We start from the raw sequence: 22,879 nt of genomic DNA, 5'->3' as shown, positions 1-22,879 counted from the left end.
CACTTTAGCTAATGGGGCCTCCAGCTGCTGCTGCGCCGCCGCACGATTTCTGTTCTCATCCTGAAGCAAAGTTCTTAACCTGTGGTAATATTTCTGGGTTAGCGGAGTCTGTAACCTGAAGCGTATGTAACCTGAAGCGTATGTAACCTGAGGTACCACTGTACTTGAGTTCGCTTTCTTCACCTCTCCCACTAGGAACCAATAAACTTCAGGGAGTAACTAGCAGAGCTACCAATTGCACTAACTGAACTGCAGTTCGGGTTAATATGTACTGCTAATATCATGGACCTCCATTGCTTGCATATACACAAATTTGTTAGTCCGATTGATAATCCTGATTCATAACCTTACAAAAAATAAAATTGTTTCCATCATTGCTTTCTGTAATCACATTAACCTTCAAAGACATCCTTTGTGAAATGTTGACCCCGTGTGCAGCTGCTGTGAAAAAAATCCGTCGGCAGGGATTGAAAATAAAGCTGCCAATGTCATAATGCCATTATAAAAGTCCCCTGGTGCGAACACTCTTGGAACACTGGGAACGGTTCTGGTCAGCACATCTCAATAGGGATACTGTGGAGTTGGAAAATGTGCAGAAAAGGGCAACCAAAGTGATCATGGGCCTAGAGCAACTCCTCTTTGAAGAAAGGTCACAACATTTGGTGCATTGTAGTTTAGGGGAAAGGGTATGAAAAAGAGGAGACATTACAATTATGCATGGTATGAAGAAAAGAGAAGGGGAGGGAGTTTTTCTCTCACTCTCATAATGCTAGAGCCCAGAATCATCCAATGAACAATTCTGGATGTTGGGAGATTCTAGACAAATCAAAGGATTTTTAATTGTGCTTAGCTAAACTATGGAATTCATTCCATAATGGTGGCCACCAACTTGCAAGGCAGTTTAGGCATGTAAGGTGGTCAATGGCTACTGGTCATACCCTCCAATATTGGAGGCAGCGCGTCTCTGAATGTAAGTTGCAGGAAATCATGGTTGGGGAGAGCTGTGCTCACGTCCTGCTAGTGGACAGGCATCCGATGGGCTGCTGCAAAAATAGGATGATGGACAAGATGGGTCTTTGGTCTTACCCAACAGAGTTCTTCTTTTGTTGCTAGCAATTCAGTATCACGGTACTCATTGCTCTCTCTTCCCCCCACCCCCCAAGTTATAAATTGAAATCTGTTCCGTTTACCTATCATGGGTGACTCTATAAAACTCCATGTATTAGTCTGAGGGACGTATGACTGAAGGACTCCAGCGGCACGGCCAGCCTCATTTACTCCGCCAAACACATAGATCTTCCCACCGCAAACGGTGGCAGCTGCAGAATGCACAGCCTTTGGCAACGGAGCGACTGTCTCCCATTGATTGGTGATAGTATCGTACCTAGAACAGAAAGACATATGAATCAGCCTAGATGCTACGGTGATTGGCACTTGCCAACGGCTAGTCAGGAAAACAGCTTTGCAAATACGTCTTTGCTCTAAACCTACGGCGATGGACAGAAGTTCTATATTCTCGGTGCAGACAGTGTCAAAGAAAGCAAGGAGAGTGGGAAAATAATCCAAACCTATTAACTATGTATGACCCTTATCTCAATATATCCCAGGATTCTAAAAAAATAAATAAATCCAGGATACCTTCTATTAAGGTGACTTCTACCAATTAATTTCTGCTAATTAGAACAGAGTGAGATTATTCTTGCAAATCAGTTCAGCGATATTCAACAGCAACTGGAGCCAGGCAAGTGTTAAATGCACTGACAACTGTTTAGCTTGAAGATCATCTGATTTTCAGACATAATGCAACATGATAGCTCTCTCTGCCCCGGTAAACTAGCTATTTAATGTGCATGCTGGGGGTGCACAAGTTGCCTCTGTTTAATTTTCACCGTGTGGACAAAGCTACCACACTTCACTGCAGGTTGCTGCAGATGTTGATGGGAAATGTGCAGCCGGAATAAGATTTCGCCGCTGCATCCCTTTCCCCATGTAGCACCGAAGATAAGAATATGCATTAGAGCGCTAAATTAGTTCTAAGGTCATTGGTATCAGATTTAATTAAGCCATTGACCATAAAGATGTACAGTTAATAAACCATGGATGAAGATTCATTTTAGACAATGTCACCAGTGCAGACACCTATTTTTTAAGCTAACATGGCAGTGATCCAAATAACTCCTGCAAAATGAGCTTGGGAGACAGTAAAAAATGATATGGTTGTTAGGCATCAATATTTCCATGGAATGGCAGCACATCTAGTTAAATAGCAGATTCGTGAACATAATAGCTAGAGCGGTAGATAACAAAAATAAATTACGACTCTCTCTCCCCAAACCGCTTGTCTCTCACACACACTTGCACACCCCCCCCCAATGTTACTGAGAAATAGCAGCCAACAAACATTAAAATTGTTTGGATTCATGTTTCCTGACTCAGGATTATTTTTGTAATGGATTTCTTTATTGTTAATAAATACTTTATTTATTTTAGGGAAAGGGAAAGGGACCCCTGACCATTAGGTCCAGTCGTGACCGACTCTGGGGTTGCAGCGCTCATCTCGCTTTACTGGCTGAGGGAGCCGGCGTACAGCTTCCGGGTCATGTGGCCAGCATGACTAAGCCGCTTCTGGCGAACCAGAGCAGCACACGGAAACGGCGTTTACCTTCCTGCCACAGTGGTACCTATTTATCTACTTGCACTTTGACGTGCTTTTGAACTGCTGGGTTGGCAGGAGCGGGGACCGAGCAACGGGAGCTCACCCCGTCGCAGGGATTCAAACCGTCAACCTTCTGATCGGCAAGTCCTAGGTTTTGTGGTTTGGACCTAACATTCTTGGATTATATACTTAGGCACATTCAAGGGCAACGTCAGGTTTATTTTCAGCAAAAGATCTCACTCCTCTTTAGGAGGTGTTCTTAAAGGAACATGTGGGCAGCAAATTCACACGAGCGTTCCCAATATATGTGTGCAATACTCTTCATCAGGCAAGATGTTTCAGAAAGCAAGATGTGTGCGGCTGGGGAGTGGGAAGGAACGGAAGAAAAGCAAAAAGCTGAAAAGTACAAAATGGATATGTTGTTATCCATAAGGTCATCTTGTAAACTCTATTCCAAGATGGAGACTGCAGATGTTATCATAGGGGCAGAAGTTCCCTTTTCAGTACCCGCTCCCTCAGCACTATAAAATTATTTCGATTTCTGCAAACCTTGGGATTCCCCTGGGAGAAACTCTGGGAAAGCGACCTGAAATTTACAGCATGTTATTCATTGAAAGAGAATTATTTGAAAATGATTCATAGATGGTATTTAACTCCAAGTAGGTTGGCTAAGATTTATAAAATCAGATATGTGTTGGAAATGTGAAAAAGTAGAGGGAATGTTTTTCCACATGTGGTGGACATGTATAAAAAGGTAAAAATTTATTGGGAATTGATTAATGACAAATTGAAAAAAATGTTTAAAACTACTTTTCCAAAGAAACCAGAGTCCTTTTTGTTGGGTATAACCCAGACTGAAATTCCTAGGTGTCAGCAAAGGTTATGTATCCATGCAACAACTGTGGCCTGTGTTTTGTAACTCAAAAATGGAAAGGGAGAGAGGTCCCAGCTAAAGTGGATTGGCAACTTAATTTGACAGAATATGCAGAACTTGCAGATTTAGCATATAGAATAAGAGAGCAAGAAGAACATTTATTGAATATATGGAAAATAACTGCATACAGCTGAAAACACTGGCAGCATTAAGATAAATTCAACAGAGTAAATAATTTTTGATGGATGTAAAAGTGGAAAATGATTTGAATCGTTATAGTAAAATATGTAGGGATGTGTAAAATGAACCATGGAAAGAGGAGAAGGGAAGTCATTGGATATTTTAAAGTTTGTAAAATGTTTATTTGGAATTGAAAAATTGAAAATTTAATAAAAATCATTATTTTAAAAAAGCCTTGGGATTTCCCCAAGCCTATTGATACCTTTCTCTTGTGCATGGGTATCAAGCAACAGCACTCACACCTGAACATAAGAAATAGAAAGATTTTTGTTACTACTACTACTACTACTACTACTACTATTACTATTTTAATAGCCTCAGTCTCTTTCCCCTCATTCTGTCATTTTGTGTTTCTCTCTTTACACAGTCTTACTGTTAAAGGCTTTTTGAAATTTTACTCTGCAGCTCCCGCTGTGTGGGAAAGGCTCTGTGCATTATCAACCTCTCTTTCTCTCTCCAAATTGTATCTCAACACACATCAATTTTTCCTAGCCTTCTCCTCTTAATTTCTCTCTGTCTAGGTTAACAGCTTTATGGGCGAATGCTTTAATTTACTTCTGTTTCAAAGCCTTTGCACGATCATTATCTAGAGTTTATATATTATACCTTCACCATTATTCAGAGTACAGCTTACAGAAAAGCAGTCATGGAAAAATAAAGCTGTATTGTGTATCAAGGTGGTCTTTCCCTTCCCACATGACTAGTGACATTTTAAACCTTTGTCCTGACCGATTCAATTTTCTGTACGCTTTTCACCTCTCCTTTCAAAGAATCTTCTGCCTGAAGTGTTACTGGTCAAGAGCTGTTTATAGAATTCTTTCTGAGACATCAAGGTAGCAAAATATTTGTTGGGAGAGTAATGAAAACACAGAAACACTATGAATCCCTTTAAGGGCTTCTGTCCAGTTCTGCATTATAAACTGAAGATATCACAGCTCAAAGGAATCCCCAGTCCAGTCCAGGTGTAGATCTTTATCTGATCTTATTTTTCACAAATCACACGATAGAAAGCAAGAGAGTTGAAGAAATCCCCATCAAAACAACCTGCCCATCCCTGCCGAAGGAGAAAGCCTGTTTTCCTGATGGATAAGCATGCAGAACATGTTTGCACTGAGCTTAGAATTTTATATTAATAGAGCCAGAGACATACTTCAATGCTGAAATATATGTATATATAATCAGGACTGAGGGATCTTCATCAAAGAGAGTGCTGGTACAGCATAGTGGGCATATCATTCCTCCAAGGATCTCCAAGCAGCATACACCCCGCCCCTTTCATCTTTACATCCACCCTGTGAGATAGGTGAGGCTGAATGTGCAAGTGACTGGCCCAAGGATACCCAGGGAGTTTCATGGCAGAGTGAGAAATTCATTCTGGGTCTCCTCAGTATTAAGACCGACATTCTAACTGCAGCACCACACTGGCTCTGTATAAAAGTTCCCAGTTCTAATGTCAAAATGTGGATTAAGGTACAGGCCCTTTAAAATTTTCAGACAGCCCTCAGGCAGGTGGGGGCCAGAGCCGCTGGAAGGGATCCTGCCAGTCTTCAGATCATTCTGGTCGTTTACTGAAACATTGTCTTCCAAAGCTCAATCAATAGGGTTCTCTGCAACTCTCCCAGCCTGACCTGGCCTTGAACAATCTTACCACTTCTCCAAGAACAGAACAGGGAAGCTAGCACTAGTGACCTACCCCAGGGGTGCCAACTTGAATAATCAATTGCATGGCATGGAACACGGACACCATTTGAATGGCACTGCCCATCAACTTGGTGGGGCGGCCCCCCTCAAATATTTTATGGGAGGGCGAAGGGACCTTGACCCCTAGGAGTTGGCTCCTAGGCAAACCTCATAGGGATGTTGTAAGTTTTCCACACATAATGTGTGCAAAGCGGTCTGAACACTCTGCTGTACTAACAACAACAATAACGACAATGACAAAATCTTCAAAAAGACTAAACTCACTCTGCCTGATGAAATGCTTGACTTAAGAGTGGATTTTTGAAATTTACATTTATATTAGCAACCGGGACGCCTTATTTTCAGGTTTTCGCCAAGTTATGGTTCAGTGAGCATTTATTTATACTGAATTCTGCCTAAAGAATGTGAAATGATGCCCCTTTTTTCAACAACATTACCAGTCAGCCGCGGGGGACGGTACATTAATAGAGCATCTTTACCTCTCCACGTGATCAACGTTGCCTGCTACACCAAGGCCTCCAATGGTATATATTTTCCCATCATACACCAGGCTGTTGTGCCGACACCTCGGGACTGTCATTCGGGAAACGAGATTCCAGTTATCGAGTAGTGACATGTAACACCAGACGTCAGAGAGTGTGACTCCAGACTCCATGCCACCTGCCCTCGGTATGTACAAGGGAAAAAGAACCAGTGACTTGGCGGGAAAGCAGCTCTTGGAGCCTATTACAGTACAAGCCAGTTGCAATGCAATATCTTCTTCCAAATGACACTTGACTAATTAAAATAAATCACCCTCAATTGCAAGCATCTGTTCAGATGATGCAGATTGGTGTCATTTATTCATGTATCCCAAAGGCTTTTATTTTTATTTTTAAAGGCTGTCATGATATCAGACTAGGCAGGACATTTGCATATGGGAATATGCCCAGGCGGCATTCATAAATAACCTGCAGTCTATTCAATTACACATCCAACTGGTATGAATTGACTAAGCAGCTAGCTAGGCGCTCTCTCGTTGGAAACAGCAAAGCGTCACACCACTTAGAAAAAAGGATGTACAGAGGGTCCCTTCTCAACACCCTTGATACTGGCACAAAGTTCACTAAGCGAGAACTTTCTCGAAGAGTCACATCCAATGCTATAGTGTATGCAAGTAAAATTATGCTACTTATAGAACGTATTGTACAAATCAGTCGTCTAGGTGCTTGGAAAAAGGGGAAAGTGTCAAGCACTGTGTTAATGAACTCTGCCAGTGACAAGAGTTGGTTCATTTTCACCAGAACTAAGAAGAGGGTTGCAGTTCATTTTCAACAAGAGATTTCATAGACGAACGAGAGCAAGCCTCCTTGTAAGCAAATATGGTAAGTGTAGGTCAGGTATGCAACAGCTCAGTCAAACAGATTCGAGATGCAGAAACCTGTCATTTAGATCCAGCTCCCGCCAATGTTTTACAATGCGGTTGCAATAGCAAGGGGAAACTTTTCGCATGCTTGACGGGGTGTTGAGCCTATCCTTTGCACGTTACAAGTGCCGAATGCACTGGGGAGGAAATCTGAACTGATGTGAAATGGAATGTGATAAAAGGAAGTCTCTCTTTTCCCAGCAAGCTGGCACATAATTCATCCTTGTTTGGCCTGTCACACAGCCTTCCAAATAGACAATGCCCTTCTCACCACTGCTCACCTGAGAGATAGACGTTGTCTCCAGCACTCACCACGCTGAAAAACTCCCTGTCGTAGAAGGGCAGGCTGGCCAGGGGGTACCATTTGTTGCTCTGAGGGTTGAAGCACGTTACTGCTGTTAAGGCGCGTTGATTCATCCCGATCATTTGACGTCCTCCGACGAGGACTATTACTTCAGCCACACCTAGGATGCAAAATGAAATAGATGCATTTAGGGTTTTATATGCCTGTAACTTGCCTTGCAGTTCATAACAATGAAGGGCAGGATAGATAGATACAATATTTCAAACACACACACCCTTTTTAAAATAGCTTATTGCTAACATTAAAAGAAAAACAACACCAGTGATATTAAGGCTTTAATTCTATACCCAGTTTCCTGAGAGTAAGCTCCATTGAACTCAATGGATTTACCTCTGAGTACACATGTATAGGATTGTGCTGTAAATCAGCATAAGAGATCACCCTGAAGACTAAAAGTTTTTTTTTATTCATTTAATAATCAATTTTTCTGAAAAGTTTTCAACGTAAAATACGATAAAAGCCAAACTAAGCTAAGTGAGAAAAATATTACATTGTCTTTTCCTTTCTGTTTTCTTACCACTTTTTGCTCTTTTTATATTTTTTCTAAATGTTCTAAAGTACTATGCGATCGTTCCACTTTTCACCACCCCCAATGCAGATTTGAATAATTATTTCATATTTACTAATAATGCAAGCCTATGCATAACAACTCTGTGTTGAATGGGTTCACTGCTTGGCAAGTGTGTTTAAGTGACTTAAGGTGCAGTTGTGAACCAGCTTGTTAGGGAGTGAGCTTCTGGGTCGGGATACATAGGTTTGAGTCTAAAGAAATGGAAAGTGTTCTGACAGGTATCTAAACCATGCAAAACGATCTAGTGAACTTCTTTAGATGCCAATGTAACCTTAGATAGCACAGGAGCCAACTCCTAAGGTCAAGGTCCTTTCGGGCCCCCAATAAAATATTTGAGGAGGCTCCCCCCCCCCACGTTGAGGGGAATTCTGATTCAAATGGGTAGGTGGGTGCCACATCATGTGATTGATTATGCAGGGCAGGGGTCAACAACAACAAAAACAACAACAATTTATTTATATGCCGCCCATGTGACTGGGCTACCCCAGCCACTTTGGTCAGCTTCCAACAAATTAAAACACTGTAAGAATCATAGAAGGCAATTCTAGGGGGCGTGGATGCTTGGGCACCGACAATAATAGAATTGTGGGGGCTGGGCACTCACAAAGTCAATGAGAAAAGCCAGTAGGTAGCAGCGGTACTGCCTCCGAGAGAGAAGGAGTTTAGCTCCACCCTCTGCAGCCAGCCAGTGAAGCACCCTTTTCCAGGGGAATGGGCTCAGACTCAAGAGACAGGGTCTCTCTGCCTCTGAGTCTGAACCCCTCCCTGCGGAAACGGGTATCTCACTGGTTGCGGAGAGGAGGAGGAAGAGGAGTCACAGCCGGCAACCTCCATACGCACTTGATGTCATACATTCCTGAGCTCACCTGCCTCCCCCCCCCCCGTATTTTATTTAAGTTGGTGCCCCTGATGCAGAGCCATGTACAATTTGCCCAGTGGGGCGCTGTCTCAGCAACTGTCTATTACTGAGAGGGTGAGGGGCAAGGCAGCAGCAACACTGGGACTGTGTGTTACACCACTACACCATTAGAAACGCTGGATTGTCTGTGCTGGTGCGCTGCATGGCCCTGACCTTGCCCCCATCTTGTCTGTCCGCCTCCCAGTAAGCAGCAGTGCTGCTGCTGCTGTTGGGAAGATATTGCTGCAGAATGTGGCAGGTCATTCTCATGCACAGCTAGGTTAAGGGGAAGAGGAGGACCAAAGCAGAATGTACTACTTATTGCAAAAATTGAAATAAAATAAAAAGTCAAACCAACTGTCCAAAAATACCAAATGTATTCTAATCAAGGACAAAACATCTTCAGACATAAATCATTCATTGCACTGATTTCTTCAAACACTTTACTGGCTTTGGTTGCATGGAAGTCAAGACCTACTGTATTTTTCGCTCTATAGGACGCACTTTTTCCCCTCCAAAAATTAAGGAGAAATGTGTGTGCGTCCTATGGAGTGAATGCAGGCTCCTTGGCTTCAGCGATAGCAACGCAAAGCCTCCGAAGCGCAAAGGGAGCGCTCCCTCCGCGCTCCAGAGGCTTCGTGTTGCTTTCGCTGAAGCCTGGAGAGCGAGAGGGGTCGGTGCGCACCAACCCCTCTCGCTCTCCATGCTTCAGAGATAGCCGCCTGAAGCCTTTGAAGTGCAGCACGACTCGCGCTGCGCTCCAAAGGCTTCGGGTTCCTTTTGCTGAAGCCGGGAGAGCAAGACTCTCTTGGCTTCAGCAGAGAGGGAGAGCTGCGCAGTTCCCCTTCAGCGAAGTGGGAGGAGAAATGGAAGGGGCTCCGTTTCTCCTGCCGCTGCGCTGAAGGGGCGCTGAGCAGAGAGGGGGAGAATTTTTTTTCTTGTTCTCCCCCTCTAAAACAAGGTGCGTCCTATGGTCGGGTGCGTCCTATAGAGCGAAAAATACGGTATATGTCATTCCTCCAAGGGTTTCAAGATGGAAGCGTACATGGATTTCCTTTCAATGCATCCTCATGACAACAACCCTGCAAGGAGGATAAGGCTGCAAGAGAATGACTGGCCCAAGGTCATCCAGCCTTGTGACTGAATTGGGCAATTGGGGGTGGAGTGCAAAAAAGTATGTGGGTCTAATGGTTAACCCAACCCTAAGAGCATGCACCCAAACCACTGTTTACAGTCTTTGTCCCATATATGTCAGAAACTGGAAAAGCAGATTTCTCTTGCATTATATTTGCATATGCCTTACGAGAACATAAGGAGATCAGGAACATTTTCAAAAGATACCCATACATCCTCTGGTAGGAAGATGTCTATGTACTATTATCCTCTATTCATTTAATCACTTTGTAAAGTTATATATATATGAAAAAATGGCAGGAAAAACCCATCACCTATGCCAAATCTAATGTGATTGTAATGAATGACCTCAAGAGGGCATTGCAAATACTGCAATACTCACAAAGGATTTAAATACCTTTTGCAAGTACATAAGTTCCACATAATTGGACTTCGACCTACAAAAATAATCACTCCTTTCCCCTTATCCCTGGAAAATTACTTTTCTTTAATCAACAAGCTTCTGAAAATAGCATGCATTACACCTATAATTTTATCTGCAAACATTAAATAGGCACTTTTCAAAAATACTTTCGACCAATAAACCTATTAGCCAACCCCTGCTAAAGCGTTTGAGAGTGGGCAGTTATTGAAAATCCTATGTGTTTCATATTTCCTATATATCCCCTGATTAAACAGTGTCTCTACAAACGAAAAAGGATGCAACTCGACATATAATTTCCTGCCGTTCTGATTCTGCTAGGCAGGATGAACCAACTTCGAAAAGGCGTTCTGTATTCCTTGCACATACAAATCTACCATGCTATCTTCCAATTTAATAGGCGCACAGAAATGTTTAGCCTTGCTGTGGTAAAAACTGAGTTGTGTCTTCATATTCCCGAGAGAATAAGGCACGGCAACTGAAGCTATTCTCTTTTTACTGATTTATTTTCAGTATTTCTATCCTGCCTTTATATGAAAATATATTCAAGGCAGCAAACAGGTAAGGGGGGGGGGGAATTAAAATAATATATTAAAAATGATAAATTTTCAATAACAGTAAAAACAGAGTTAAGGGGGTGTGGAACCAACAATTGCTATAGAAACACCAGCAGTCAGAAACCGGTTTAAAAAACAGTATCTGAAAATGCTGGCTGAAAAATACAAGTTTTAGTTGCTTGCTGAGAGGCTGAACTATTGCAAAGTGTTGAGCCATAATCTTCCTAACAGTGCCTTTCTCTGAATGTCTACTCTCAGATGAATGTCTACTCACACAGTAAATCATTCAGCAGACTGAAAAAAAATGATGCAGGAGAGGGCTATGGGCAGCTACTAATCACAATGGCTATGCTCTGCCTGCATAGCCGAGTCTCTCACTGATGAGTCTCTTAATCTTAGGCTTGTAGGATCAAGCCCTAAAGATTCCTGCATTGCAGGGGACTGGACTAGATGACCCTCAGAGCCTCTCCAACTCTACAGTTCTATGATTCTATTATACGCATATTCACACAGAAATAAAACCTATTGAAAAACGAGGCTGCAATCCTATATACATTTGTCTAGGAGTAAGTCCCATTGAAGTCAATGTGGCTTCCATCTGTGTAAATAAACATGCCTAGGTTCAGTCTGTTGTGTATATTAAGCATAACGGCTGGTTGTTTTGTACATTGACCACTTCACGACCCTAACATGCACTTTATAGGTCTAGATATTATAAGCATTTCTATTAATTGGCTCAGCTGGTTAGCGCATGGTGCCAATAATGTCAAGGTTGCAGGTTTGATCCCCATATGGGACAACAGCATATTCCTGCACTGCAGGGAGTTGGACTAGATCAGTGGTGTCCGAACTTTTTTCAAAGAGGGCCAGATTTGATGAAATGAAGGGCTGTGGGGGCCAACCAAAGTTGTTGAGCTGGATTAAACCAACCGACAGGCCAGATTGGGCCCCCAAAATGGACTTTGGACATGACTGGACTAGATGATCCTCAGGGTCCCTTCCAACTCTACAGTATGTGATTCCATAATATATAGTCTATGACCTCCTCTGGGCCCACTGTTGCCCTCCTCTCCCCCTGCTCACTCCCCCATTCATGCCACTCCTTCCTGCTATCTATCTATCTATCTATATCTATCTATCTATCTATCTATCTATCTATCTATCTATCTATCATCTTTCTTTCTTTCTTTCTTTCTCTTTTTTTCTTTTTCTTTTTCTTCTCCTTTGCTGTGTGATAATGGCACAATATAATATCACCAAGGCAACTATCTGTAAATAAACATTAAATGTCCATAAAAATGTCAAAAGTAGTTTCTTTCCCAAATAGGTTTTATCTTAAACAAGCGCAAATGCAGTAGATAAAGAGTTCAATTGTGATATACCAGTGGTTCAGTGCTTGGATGTTGTTCCGGTAATTCGACGTTTCGTCGCTAAAGAGCTTAGTCTTCGAGCTTTGTAGTAAATAATATACAAAAGAAGATAGTATGTGTCAGGGGCTCAGGAGCAGAGGCACAGGGGAGAGAGGAAATGGAGAGCGAAGGGGAAGAATCGGAGGGCAGCGTAGGGGAGTATGAAAGTGGCCCGAGAGATTCCATGAGCCTCTCCGGCGAATCAGAAGATTCCCAGAGGGGGGCGCCTATGGCCAAGGCAAGGGGGGTCCCAGGGGGGACACACCAGAAGCAAGGGGCCAGCGGGGACTCCCAAAGCAGCAGCGGGAGATCAGGACCAGCTCCTACACCAGAGCGTAGTGGGGGGGGAAGAGTCCCATGTATCAGGGCCAGCTTCTCCTCCAGCAGGGAGAGAAGATGAATCAGGGCTGGCCACGCCTCTATCACAGAGTGAGGGAACGGAGGGGAAGTCAGGTCCAGCTAGCCTCTCCGAAGGGGGAAGCAGTGACAGAAGCAGTGTAACGGTCAGGAGGAAGGTTGCCGGCTGGGCGCGGCCCCAAGTTCGAATGTACAGGCAGGAAACCCAGATTGGGAACCAGGTCCTAAAGCCTGCCGGAGGGAGGGGGAAGACTCAGGGGACTCAGCGTCAGAAGAGTCTAGAAAGGGCGAGACCCCAGCGGACAGGCGGACCCAGAAGAGGAAAGAGCAAAGGAAGAGGTGGAGCAAGGCTAGAGTCTTAAACTGGTGTCTGGGGGGAGGAGATTCAGACGGAGCTTCAGCGGTCTAGAGTTTAAGACGTAGAGCTGCGCGCCGCGGCTTTGAAATCGAAACTGAACTTCAATAAAGACTTTTGTATATAACAACGAACTGGCGTTGGTCCTTTGTGAGCTGGGACCTCGGGCAGCTCTGACAGTATGCAAACGACTTAAAGTAGGGGGTATATCTGTCCCCATCTGCATGTTTCCATCAGGAGGAGCATAGGAAAGAGGACAATGGCCTTCAGTTTGTTAAACCTCCTTCAGTTTGTTTTTGTGACTTCTCCAGCACCTTGGCTCTGAGAAAGGGCCAAATGAGTGCTCTTCTTCAGAATGAGGTATGTTGGACAAGGTGGCCAGGAGAATGTTTGCATCGCAACCACAGTTTGCCACAACAGCTTCTTAAGCAGCTATTCTTTGGTGTTGACCTTGAATGGCCTCGGCCCTTTCTCCACCTCCATCATCCAGCCCAGACACTGAGGTCCAACTCTGAGGGCCCTCTGGCGGTTCCCTCACTACAATATGTGAAGCTACAGGGAATCAGGCAGAGGGCCTCCCATCAGACGTCAGATAAACAACTATTTGACTTTTAGAAGACGTCTAGAAGACATCCCCTGTTCAGGGAAGTTTTTAATGGGTTGATGTTCTATTGTGTTTTTAATATTTTGCTGGAAGCCGCCCAAAGTGGCTGAGGCAACCCAGTCAGATGGGCTGCATATGAATAACAAAATTACTATTACTAATATAATTATTAGACAGCTTTCCTAACTGCAACAGCAATCAGAGGTGGTGGTGCAGGTATTCTCTTGGCCACAACACCTGGAATGCTAGGTTCTGAGAAGAAATATACTACTGGCTTTTCCTCAGAGGGTCCCAAATGAGGCAGGAAGGGGAAGGCAGGTGGTTAGACAGCTGTGTCTGCTCACCACTACCTGGGCCCAGCAGTTTGCAAATGGGCAGCAGGTCAGGCTGAAGAGAATCCCTCAGCCAGTGCCTGACATGGATGACCTCTGGCACCGGACCTGTATGTAAAGAATATATGGTCTTGTTTAAGACAAACTTAATATCTTCCATGATACAGGGGCTTTGAAAGGGGATCAATACCAACAATTGGTGTCTGACAAAGCAGCAAACATAGCTCTCCCCCCAACTAATGGCACTGAGCTGTTTTGAAAATATGGCTGGTTTGTGAAAGAAAACCAACTGCTGGTGACTTAGCACCTGATTTGTGGTGATGAATGATCCCTCTCTCTAACACAGGGGGAATCAGTGTCAGAGCCTGAAGCAGAACTGCAGGGTACCTGATTTCACAATCTGAAACTCTGGTTGTATCTTGGAAGTGCCACCGAGAGCGCGCGAAAAGGAAGTGATTTAATCTTGCAACCATATGCAGACCGCAAATAGTCCGCCTGACCTGTCTCTGTCCCGTCAATAACTGCAGGGGGAAAAAAGAGAGAAAGATAGGCCCCAGAGTTTCAGCTCTGAAGCGAGCTGAACTGTACCTGCTGATAACCTGGGTCGGGTTCTTGGAGTCTGCATCTCTTGTCGGGCGTGAGGCAGCATGTGATAACGCTTCGCTTCATTCACTAGATCCCGGCAGGCTTCTGAAGACTTTATCAACTCCTCATTGTCAACAACGTTTAGCAGATAACTGGGATGGATGAAGGGTAGGCGGACCACTGCCAGCAACTCAGGAGCATACTGGAAAAGCAAATGTAACAACTACTTTACACAACTGGGTTGTCAAGGACTCTTCGCTGCTTTCCCCCTCCTGTTTGGGACAAGGGTGACATTCAAACTGACCCCACCTTCAACTTTTATAAAATGCATTTTCCGTGGCTCCCCCTTCTCAAAAGGCAATTCGGAGTCAGTTGAAGACAACACTCCCCCCCCCCCAATGAATCTTTCTATCTACCTCTCTGCTTCACTACCATCAAAGTCTTTTTAGGTCTCACAGTGGAAAAATAATCTTCAAAAGATAGCAGCTCTTGTTCTACACTCCCGCACACATATATTTCAAACTAAAAACGGATGGTGAATTTATGCTGAATTTATACCCCTTACACAGAGGAGACCTGCTGTAATCTTTCCAGTTTCCTCCGTTAACCTTGAAATTTAAGACCGGCTGCTTGGTTTCAAACAAATAGCTATTCTAGTGGCATTTTAAATGTCAAAAAAGTTTATGTTTATAGAAAGTCTAAGGTGAATGGTTGAATGATGACATTGGTTTTGATAAAGCATGGGTTTTTGTTCACTGGCAAAACAAATATGTTCTTCCAGGTTTCGCTAGAAGTCAAACTCCAGGAGCTAATAATCAAATGCAGATGGCATATCTCCATCTTTCTGCATAAATAAAATAAACTTTATAGTGCAAAGGACATTTAAATGGCTGAAAACATCCATCACCAGCCAAGGCTTAACAGAAAGCAAAAGCACAACAGAGAGAAAATTGCACGTTATAAAATGAAGAATTCATGGAATGATTTATTTTTCTAACTGTTCATTCTCCTAAATATCACATACTGCCTCAGAGCAAAATGCGCACAGCATTTGGTGAATGTGCTGGCAGACAGAGCACAGGAAGAAAAAGCAGATTGGTACAAAAGAGGAAAGATGATTAAGAACAGTCAAGGGTGTCGCTAGGACAATGCACTGATGCACTGGAAACAGACATTTCTTTAAGGACCCCAGAGCTGCCAAACAAGCACCTGTGATCTTTAGGCTACTGGGAACATTCGGTATAATTCATAACTCCTTCCTTAGATAATTGTTCACCCTTAGAGAGAGGTTGACTTTAATGGAGAAAGGATGATAATGACTAAGAGTTGAAGAAGCTGAAAGATTTGTGAGGAGTGCAAATTAGTACCACACCTAATGCCCCAAGCATGCATAATTCCAGTTTTCTAGACAGTGATTTTAAAATTGGATTCATAAGAAGTATTCTGCAAATATGTGGTTAGTAGCTGCCACCACCATCGATCAAGTAATTCCAAAAATAATTTGAATTCCCTTCCCGCAATAGGACATTAACCTCTCCATTTCCAGAGCTCCAATGGTCTGATTACAATTACTACAAGTAATAATTGGCTCAGTGAGAAAGAAAGAAGATAGTTGGGTACCTTTAAAAAAAACACACCCAAATAAATCCTGTTTGTTTAACAAACTGGCTGAGATGGAAATAAGAAGGGATTTTAAATGTTGCTTCTCAGGTTTTACACCAAGCTAACACCCAAGTACTGAAACCTCTGAAAACTCACTTATTTAATTATTTTCCTACTCTAACTAATAACACAAAAATGATCCATAGGACAGAATAGGCAAACAAGAGACCTATGCAAGCTTCTAGTGTCTCACTTGTCATCTTGCCACTGTAGCTGGAAAGACTTGCTGGGATTCAGATTTTAAAATTCCTTGCCTTTTCGGAAGCAGGAAATGTTGCAGCACAAGGAGCAAAATAAGGACCTGATTCTGCATGGAGTTACTTCCTAAACGTACACAGTAGTCATTGCTTAAGTAATCTGGAACATTCTTACACAAGTGGGGGCACATAATTGCGCCTATACCATTTCATATTGGAGCTTTGCATTTTAAAATACCCAAAGTCAGATAGTCACGGTGTCAGACTAGGATACGTAAAACCATGATTCAAATCCCCACTCAGCCCTGAAGCTCACTGGATGACCTTAAGCCTTTCTGCACTTATCATTTATAATGATACAGCTGCTGTTGGAGCCAACATTTAGGAGTGAATCAGTACTTGGTCTCTGCATCATCCAGAAGGAGCAGCTCAATTGCGGTTACGAAAGAGGGACAAGGTATAGGCCCATAGTTCCCTGATTTTTGGGCTCCAGAAACAGCATCTTTAAATTGTCTCACTAAATCGTCTCTTTCAGGCTAATGGAACAAAGCCATCTTTCAATGACTGTTGCCGAAAGCCCACAAAGGATGTTCTCTGTCTCTTCTTTCAGTGTTAAAACAATATAGCCACATACTGCTTGGGATAAACTATGGCAACAACTGCTGCAGCAATCAAGAAAACAGCTCACCCAACTTTGCTTAATTAGAGTAGTGAGGAAAATTCATCCTGTTTCTCTCCCTTTGTGTGAGCTTGTGCCTCATTGCAATAACAACAACAACAACAACAACAACAACAACAACAACAACAACAGATTGTTCTGTTTCAGTGTCACTTGTTTGAAGCTAATGTCACAAGACTATGATCTCCCTTGCTCCTGCGCACACAGTTTCTAGCAGTGATTGATCAATCTCTTAAAAACAAACAAACAAACAAACAAACAAACAAACAAACAAACACAAGGGTGTTTTAGAATATATAATCTCACTGCCCCTGAAAGAGGACAAAGACTTCTCTTTTATATATATATAATGTGTGGCATTGTGTGTGTGTGTTTTCTCCTTTAGGCTAGCTTTTTTAACCAATAAGGTTGAGGACAAATTTCATTTGGCTTTACTGATTTAAATACATTCATATGAAGAAGGCATTCCATAGCTTATTTCTCTCCATTCCTGACCTATGATTGCTTTTTTAGGGCTCAGCTGGCTTCAGTGGCTAGGAACCAGCTCTTGATGGTTCGGCAGCTATGAACCCTACTGGACCGAAATGACTTCATAATCTGCTAACTTGCAGATTGAATAATTGTGATGTGTTCTATGTGGGGCTGGCCCTTTAAAACAGATTACTGGTTAGGGTTTCCCTTTAGTCCTCATATAACCTGTTTTAAAACAGCTGAGATGTGTACTTTAAGGCCCCATCTTATTTCTGTGATTGTTGTATTAAATTGTTTCTAGCATTGTGTTTTAATTGTAACCCACCACAGGACCTTAGTAGTACTATTACTACCTATTTTTGGTTAGCTATGTATTAAATATCTTGTTAGCATAATTCTTCTTACTGAAACCTGGAGTAAGCACTGTTTAGCATTTCAGCCTCCTTGACATCTGCCACTACTTTACCATCACACTCTTTTGTTCTTGCCCACGATAGCTTGGTTTAACATGCTTTCCTTTACTTCCCTCTCCTTCTTCTTTTTTTAAAAAAATATATTTTATTGGAAGTTTTCAGTGAGAAAAGAAAGGGAAATAAAAGAAAGAGAAAATCAAAACAACCTAACTGAAACCGTGATACAATTATTCAAAAGAGAATTTTGTAATATTCCAAAGAGCCTCCATCTTATGGATGCATTTTTATGTACTTAAGAAATCAACACATCTAATTTTATATTTCATTGCTCATCTATATGCAGGTTGAGACTGGGTGTTTAGGGACCTGCAAACAATTAGGTAGTGGGCTACACAAAAATTAGACTTCAGCTTGTTCAAAGTTCATACTAAAGTTCAGATAGGGTCTTGTTTTGAGGAATCAAACCAATAATAATAATAATAATAATAATAATAATAATAATAATAATGCCCCGCCCATCTGGCTGGGGTTCTTTGAAACAAAGAAGAAATGCTATTTCATGAGTACTAGCAGGTAAAGTTTCAACGAGCTCCATGTAGACCAATGCGGAAGCAATCTAATTAATTTTTATTCAAAGACCTTTTTTAAATCATTCTAAGATTCTTTGCATTTCATAGCCCCTTTAGGCTGCAGATCAGTAAGCAGTTAAGCATTCTTAAATCAGCATGACTTCAAAAACAACAATCATGTGCCAAATTGTATCTTCAATGTAGATTTTGTTCTTGGCAACAAGCCTCATGAACTATGTTTACAATGGGATACTATTCTCATTTTTACAGTGGAATAGAAAACCGAGACATGGGCATTTTCTCATGACCACCTCAAGGTGCTACGACTGACTGGGAGATCTGAGCCCAAATAGTCTTCCAAATAGCATGCAATCTAACCATCAGCTGGATTGTGCAACTTTTCTCCCTTTTTTGTTCAACTCTTCTAGCCATCCAACTCCCTAATGCAGAGATTCCCAAACTGGGGTCCACAGACCACCAGTGGTCCACTGTGTGCCAGTGGATTTGTGATTGAAGATATTCATATTGATTTGCATTGTATTTTTATTGCTTCTTTTATTGTACTCTAATCTGAATTCTATGGAATTCCAATTGTAATAAAGGTAACTTGCACCTTAAACAGGGGTTACTTTACTTTTTGCATCTTCAAATTTCCTATGGCTTAATATTACACTGGAAAGCTATTAAACTTTCTGACACTTTTGGCAGTTAATACCCTGAAAGGTCAAACTAATGTTTCCCTATTGTCTTAAATATCATCTCCCTCTCCCTTTTCTTTTCTACAGCTGCTATTATTCCATGCAAAAATGACCTTTGCTGCTGCGGGACTAAGCAAAGATTAAGTAGCAGTCAAAAAAGCAGAAGCTAAATTGCATTAAAATTTACATTTTTATGTCTTACGTGACTACTGGTTCAGTTGTTTAGGCATTATACAAGGAGGCAGTTAACAAAAATTAAACTATCCTAGGGATATAGATAATCATAGAGATAAAGAAAACAAAAATACTTTACACTTAAAAAATTACTCTGACCATTCCTATGGAATACAAGTCCGTCCAAAACATTTGAAAACCGAAAACTCAATACGGAAGCCTCAATATGGAAAACTGAATACGGAAAACTCAAACTGGAAGCGGCCTCGGAAGTTTGACTTCTGAGGCACGTTCGAAAACGGAAGCATTTACTTCAGGGTTTACGGCGTTCGACTTCTGAAACGTTAGTCAATTGAGACGTTCGAAAACCGAGGTACCACTGTATGTAGATGCTGGCCCTAATCCTTGTTTGCACTGCTGAACAGAGAGAGCTTTCCTATAGAAGCTGTATATTATCTAGATAACTTTCCCTAAGACTTTCTTCTCTGGTTTGAAATGGATAAATTAATAGGACATGAAGAAATGAAGCCACCTAGGTATACCTGGCTCTGGTGCCAGCTGTTGATTTCAGCACCAACTCAGTAAGCCCTGCCCATAGATGCCACCTGTTTCAAATAAACCTTTCCATATGATTGTGTATTAGGGAAGGACCAAGTAAAACATCTGTTCTCTATTTATACACTCATCCTCAACTTTATTTACTATTTATTGGCCTCCAGAATGGTTTCTCAAAATCGAGAGATTATCTCACACCAACTTCGGTGGTATCACAGTTTGAAGCGATATAACACAATGAGATGAATAGCTGGCATCAAGTCATGTTTGCCTCACCTGGGCTTAAGGAGATATCACTGAAAAGAGTTGTGCGTATAAATCTTAGGCATAACTGCCACATCCTGTTCAAATGAAGCTATAAGATGGCTTGTTAGTAGCAGCACAGATGACTAAATACAGCATTTATACGGAAGGAGCTGCTTTCCTGCTAGTCTGTTCTCCAGGCTCTGCCTATGGCAGCACATTCATTTATATTTCTGGTACTAACTTGATGGGGAAAGGATTTTATTTTTGCATTATTATCATTAATACAAAAAAGAAGCGTTCATTCACTATGCTGTGGAGGATATCATCATCATCATCCCCTCCCAACTTTTTTCTGATGAAAATAGGGATGTCCAATAATAATAATAATAATAATAATAATAATAATAATAATAATAATAATACTTATTTGGCAATTACTTGTAGCCGAGTAAGATTGTCTTCCATAAACACGGTTTTAACAATGAGTCCGTAAGTGACTGTGGAGGCCAATTCTGGATCCACACGTTCTTCCACAATGCATAGCTGTCAACTTTTCCCTTTTCTTGTGAGGAATCCTATTCAGAATAAGGGAATTTCCCTTTAAAAAAGGGACAGCTATGCCACAGTGGGGACATTCATTTCCGGGCGGGAGCTGATTTCAGTGTGGGTTTGCCATGCATGCTTTCCTCCTAGCACATTTCTCCCTTGCGTCCTGAGTTCGAGTGTCTTCAAAGCCCATGACATAATAATAATGCCCCACCCATCTGACTGGGCTGCCCTCGCCACTCTGGGCAGCTTTTTAAACATTAAAAACTTCCCTATACAGGACTGTCTTCTAAAGGCTTTATCTCATTGGCTCGGGGGTCACATAACTCTATACCCTCCAATGTTTTTCCAATGAAAATAGAGATGTCCTAGGCAAAAGTGGGACATTCTGGGGTCAAATCAGAAACCGGGGCAGCTTCTGTAAATCCGGGAGAAGTCCATGGAAAATAGGGATGCTTGGAAGGTCTGCATCATTGGTTTCAAAAAAGAAGGAAGACGGAAACTTATTTTCCTTCTAAGCACGCAATACACAAATTAATTTCCATACCCTGAAATTAAGCACAACATTATTGCTTCTGAAAAGATGAAGCAGAGAGCTAGGCCAAAGCTATCTGCATAGATAAGGTATCAGTCCTGCACTGCTTTGACCTACTGAGCTTATAAAAAAAATCTTGATTTTGCTGCCTACCTCGGAAAAGGTAAAGACGTCCGTTTGTCACGCACCTGGCAGGTCACACTGCGTAGCTGCCGCAGTGCTGAATTTAGTGAATCACAAGCTAGGCAGGCCTGCTGTTGGTTAAATGTCTTCTGAAGGGCACCACACAATGGCAACGGTAATTTTGCAAGCACCCAGGGGAATGCATGAGGGCAATGTTGCAATCATTTTATATTTTTTTAAGAAAGAACTTGTCTGGATTAGCTGGGGTTAGGGTACAATGGGTGAAAAAATAGATAGGCCGAATTCATTACGTGTTGTGAATGGAACTGGGTAAGGAATGAGTCTAGAGTAGGTGAAAGGGAAATCATAAAGTGGTTGAAGAGAAGGCCATTATTGCCTTCTCCACTTCCTGTGGCTGCTCCATCAACTGGACCGAACCTTCCTTTCTTCCACGGCAGGCAATTTACGAAACAAACACACCTTGCTAAAAAGTGAGGGGAGGGAGGTAGTTCAAGAATTGTCTTCTTCGTTATCATTTTTTAAAGCATTATGGTGCTGATTAGAATTCTTACCTGCCGTTTACTCAAAGTTCTATAAGCAGGTGACATAAAATATAAAATAAATATAATAGATATACAATAAATACAATAAACAACTCCACAGTAGACTACTTGGCAGGACTCAAAAAAGCAAAGGGCAAGTGGTTAGGGTTAAAACAACTTTCCACCCCACCATTTTTTTCTCTTTTGTTGTGTATTTGCGATCTCAGAATTGAAGAAACAGGTGAGCAGAAGTAGAATGTTTGTGATGGAGAGAGCGAGTTATTCTGGGATAAGAGGAGTAACAACACAGGGGGAAAAAGTTAGCTAAGAGAAACTTTGCCCTCCTTTCTTTCCTGAAGGCACCCAAACCAAATATTTAGACTGCTGCCTCTTTGAGGGTATAGGTGTAAAATGACAATAAACCTACCCTGGGATAATGCAGGTTGTAAATAAAAGAAAATATCCCACCTCACCCCCCCAAACAACAGAAAATGAATTCGGAACAAGATTTGGATATGTTGATATGGCAACATACAGGATACCCTTGCTTTTATTTCTCTCATTAATATAAAATAGAAGCCCGTGTTTGGGGGGGCAGTTGGGAAAATAAAATAAATGAGTAAAAACAAAATGAAATTGTCTAATTTTCAAGCATAGCATCTATTCTGTGGCCATGTACTCACTTTTCAAAATTAGGGTTAATTAACTCTCACAATTATTTTCAAAGTGGAGAGAACCCTCAAAAGACATAGGCCAGAATCCAGAAAAAAGGTACATTTAAGATTATTTATTTTAGGGGATTAAATAGCCTCTCTCTGTTGGATGATGTTCCACACTCAGCAATTAAGGCAGCATTCCTGCCCAAATTATCTGTGGAATTAATTGGCTTCCAGTTATAAGTCACAAATATGTAAATGAATTCTGTATTCATCATGAGAAACTTTAAAAACACTGAATTGTATTTAACTAAGTCATCAGAGGATTTGGCTAACTTAAGTCTATTGAT

The 22,879-nt window shown here is 41.8% G+C and overlaps 1 protein-coding gene across 2 annotated transcripts in view; it reads right to left on the bottom strand.

The window, feature by feature from the left end:
• The window catches only part of KLHL29 (kelch like family member 29), a 384,113-nt gene that overhangs the window by 15,564 nt on the left and 345,670 nt on the right, over positions 1 to 22,879 (bottom strand). For both annotated transcript variants that reach the window (XM_083730231.1, XM_083730232.1), the window contains exons 9-12: positions 14,467 to 14,665; positions 7,158 to 7,340; positions 5,951 to 6,131; positions 1,191 to 1,384 (exon numbers count right to left, since the gene is read on the bottom strand). In XM_083730231.1, the coding sequence (XP_083586357.1) occupies positions 1,191 to 1,384; positions 5,951 to 6,131; positions 7,158 to 7,340; positions 14,467 to 14,665 (757 nt within the window). The remainder of the gene's footprint in view (positions 1 to 1,190; positions 1,385 to 5,950; positions 6,132 to 7,157; positions 7,341 to 14,466; positions 14,666 to 22,879) is intronic.

Source organism: Podarcis gaigeae (genome assembly GCF_964106915.1).
Source record: "Podarcis gaigeae genome assembly, chromosome: 3".
NCBI lineage: Eukaryota > Metazoa > Chordata > Lepidosauria > Squamata > Lacertidae > Podarcis > Podarcis gaigeae.
The sequence above is the reverse complement of the archived record's forward strand: the minus strand, read 5'-3'. Positions and strand labels throughout refer to the sequence as shown.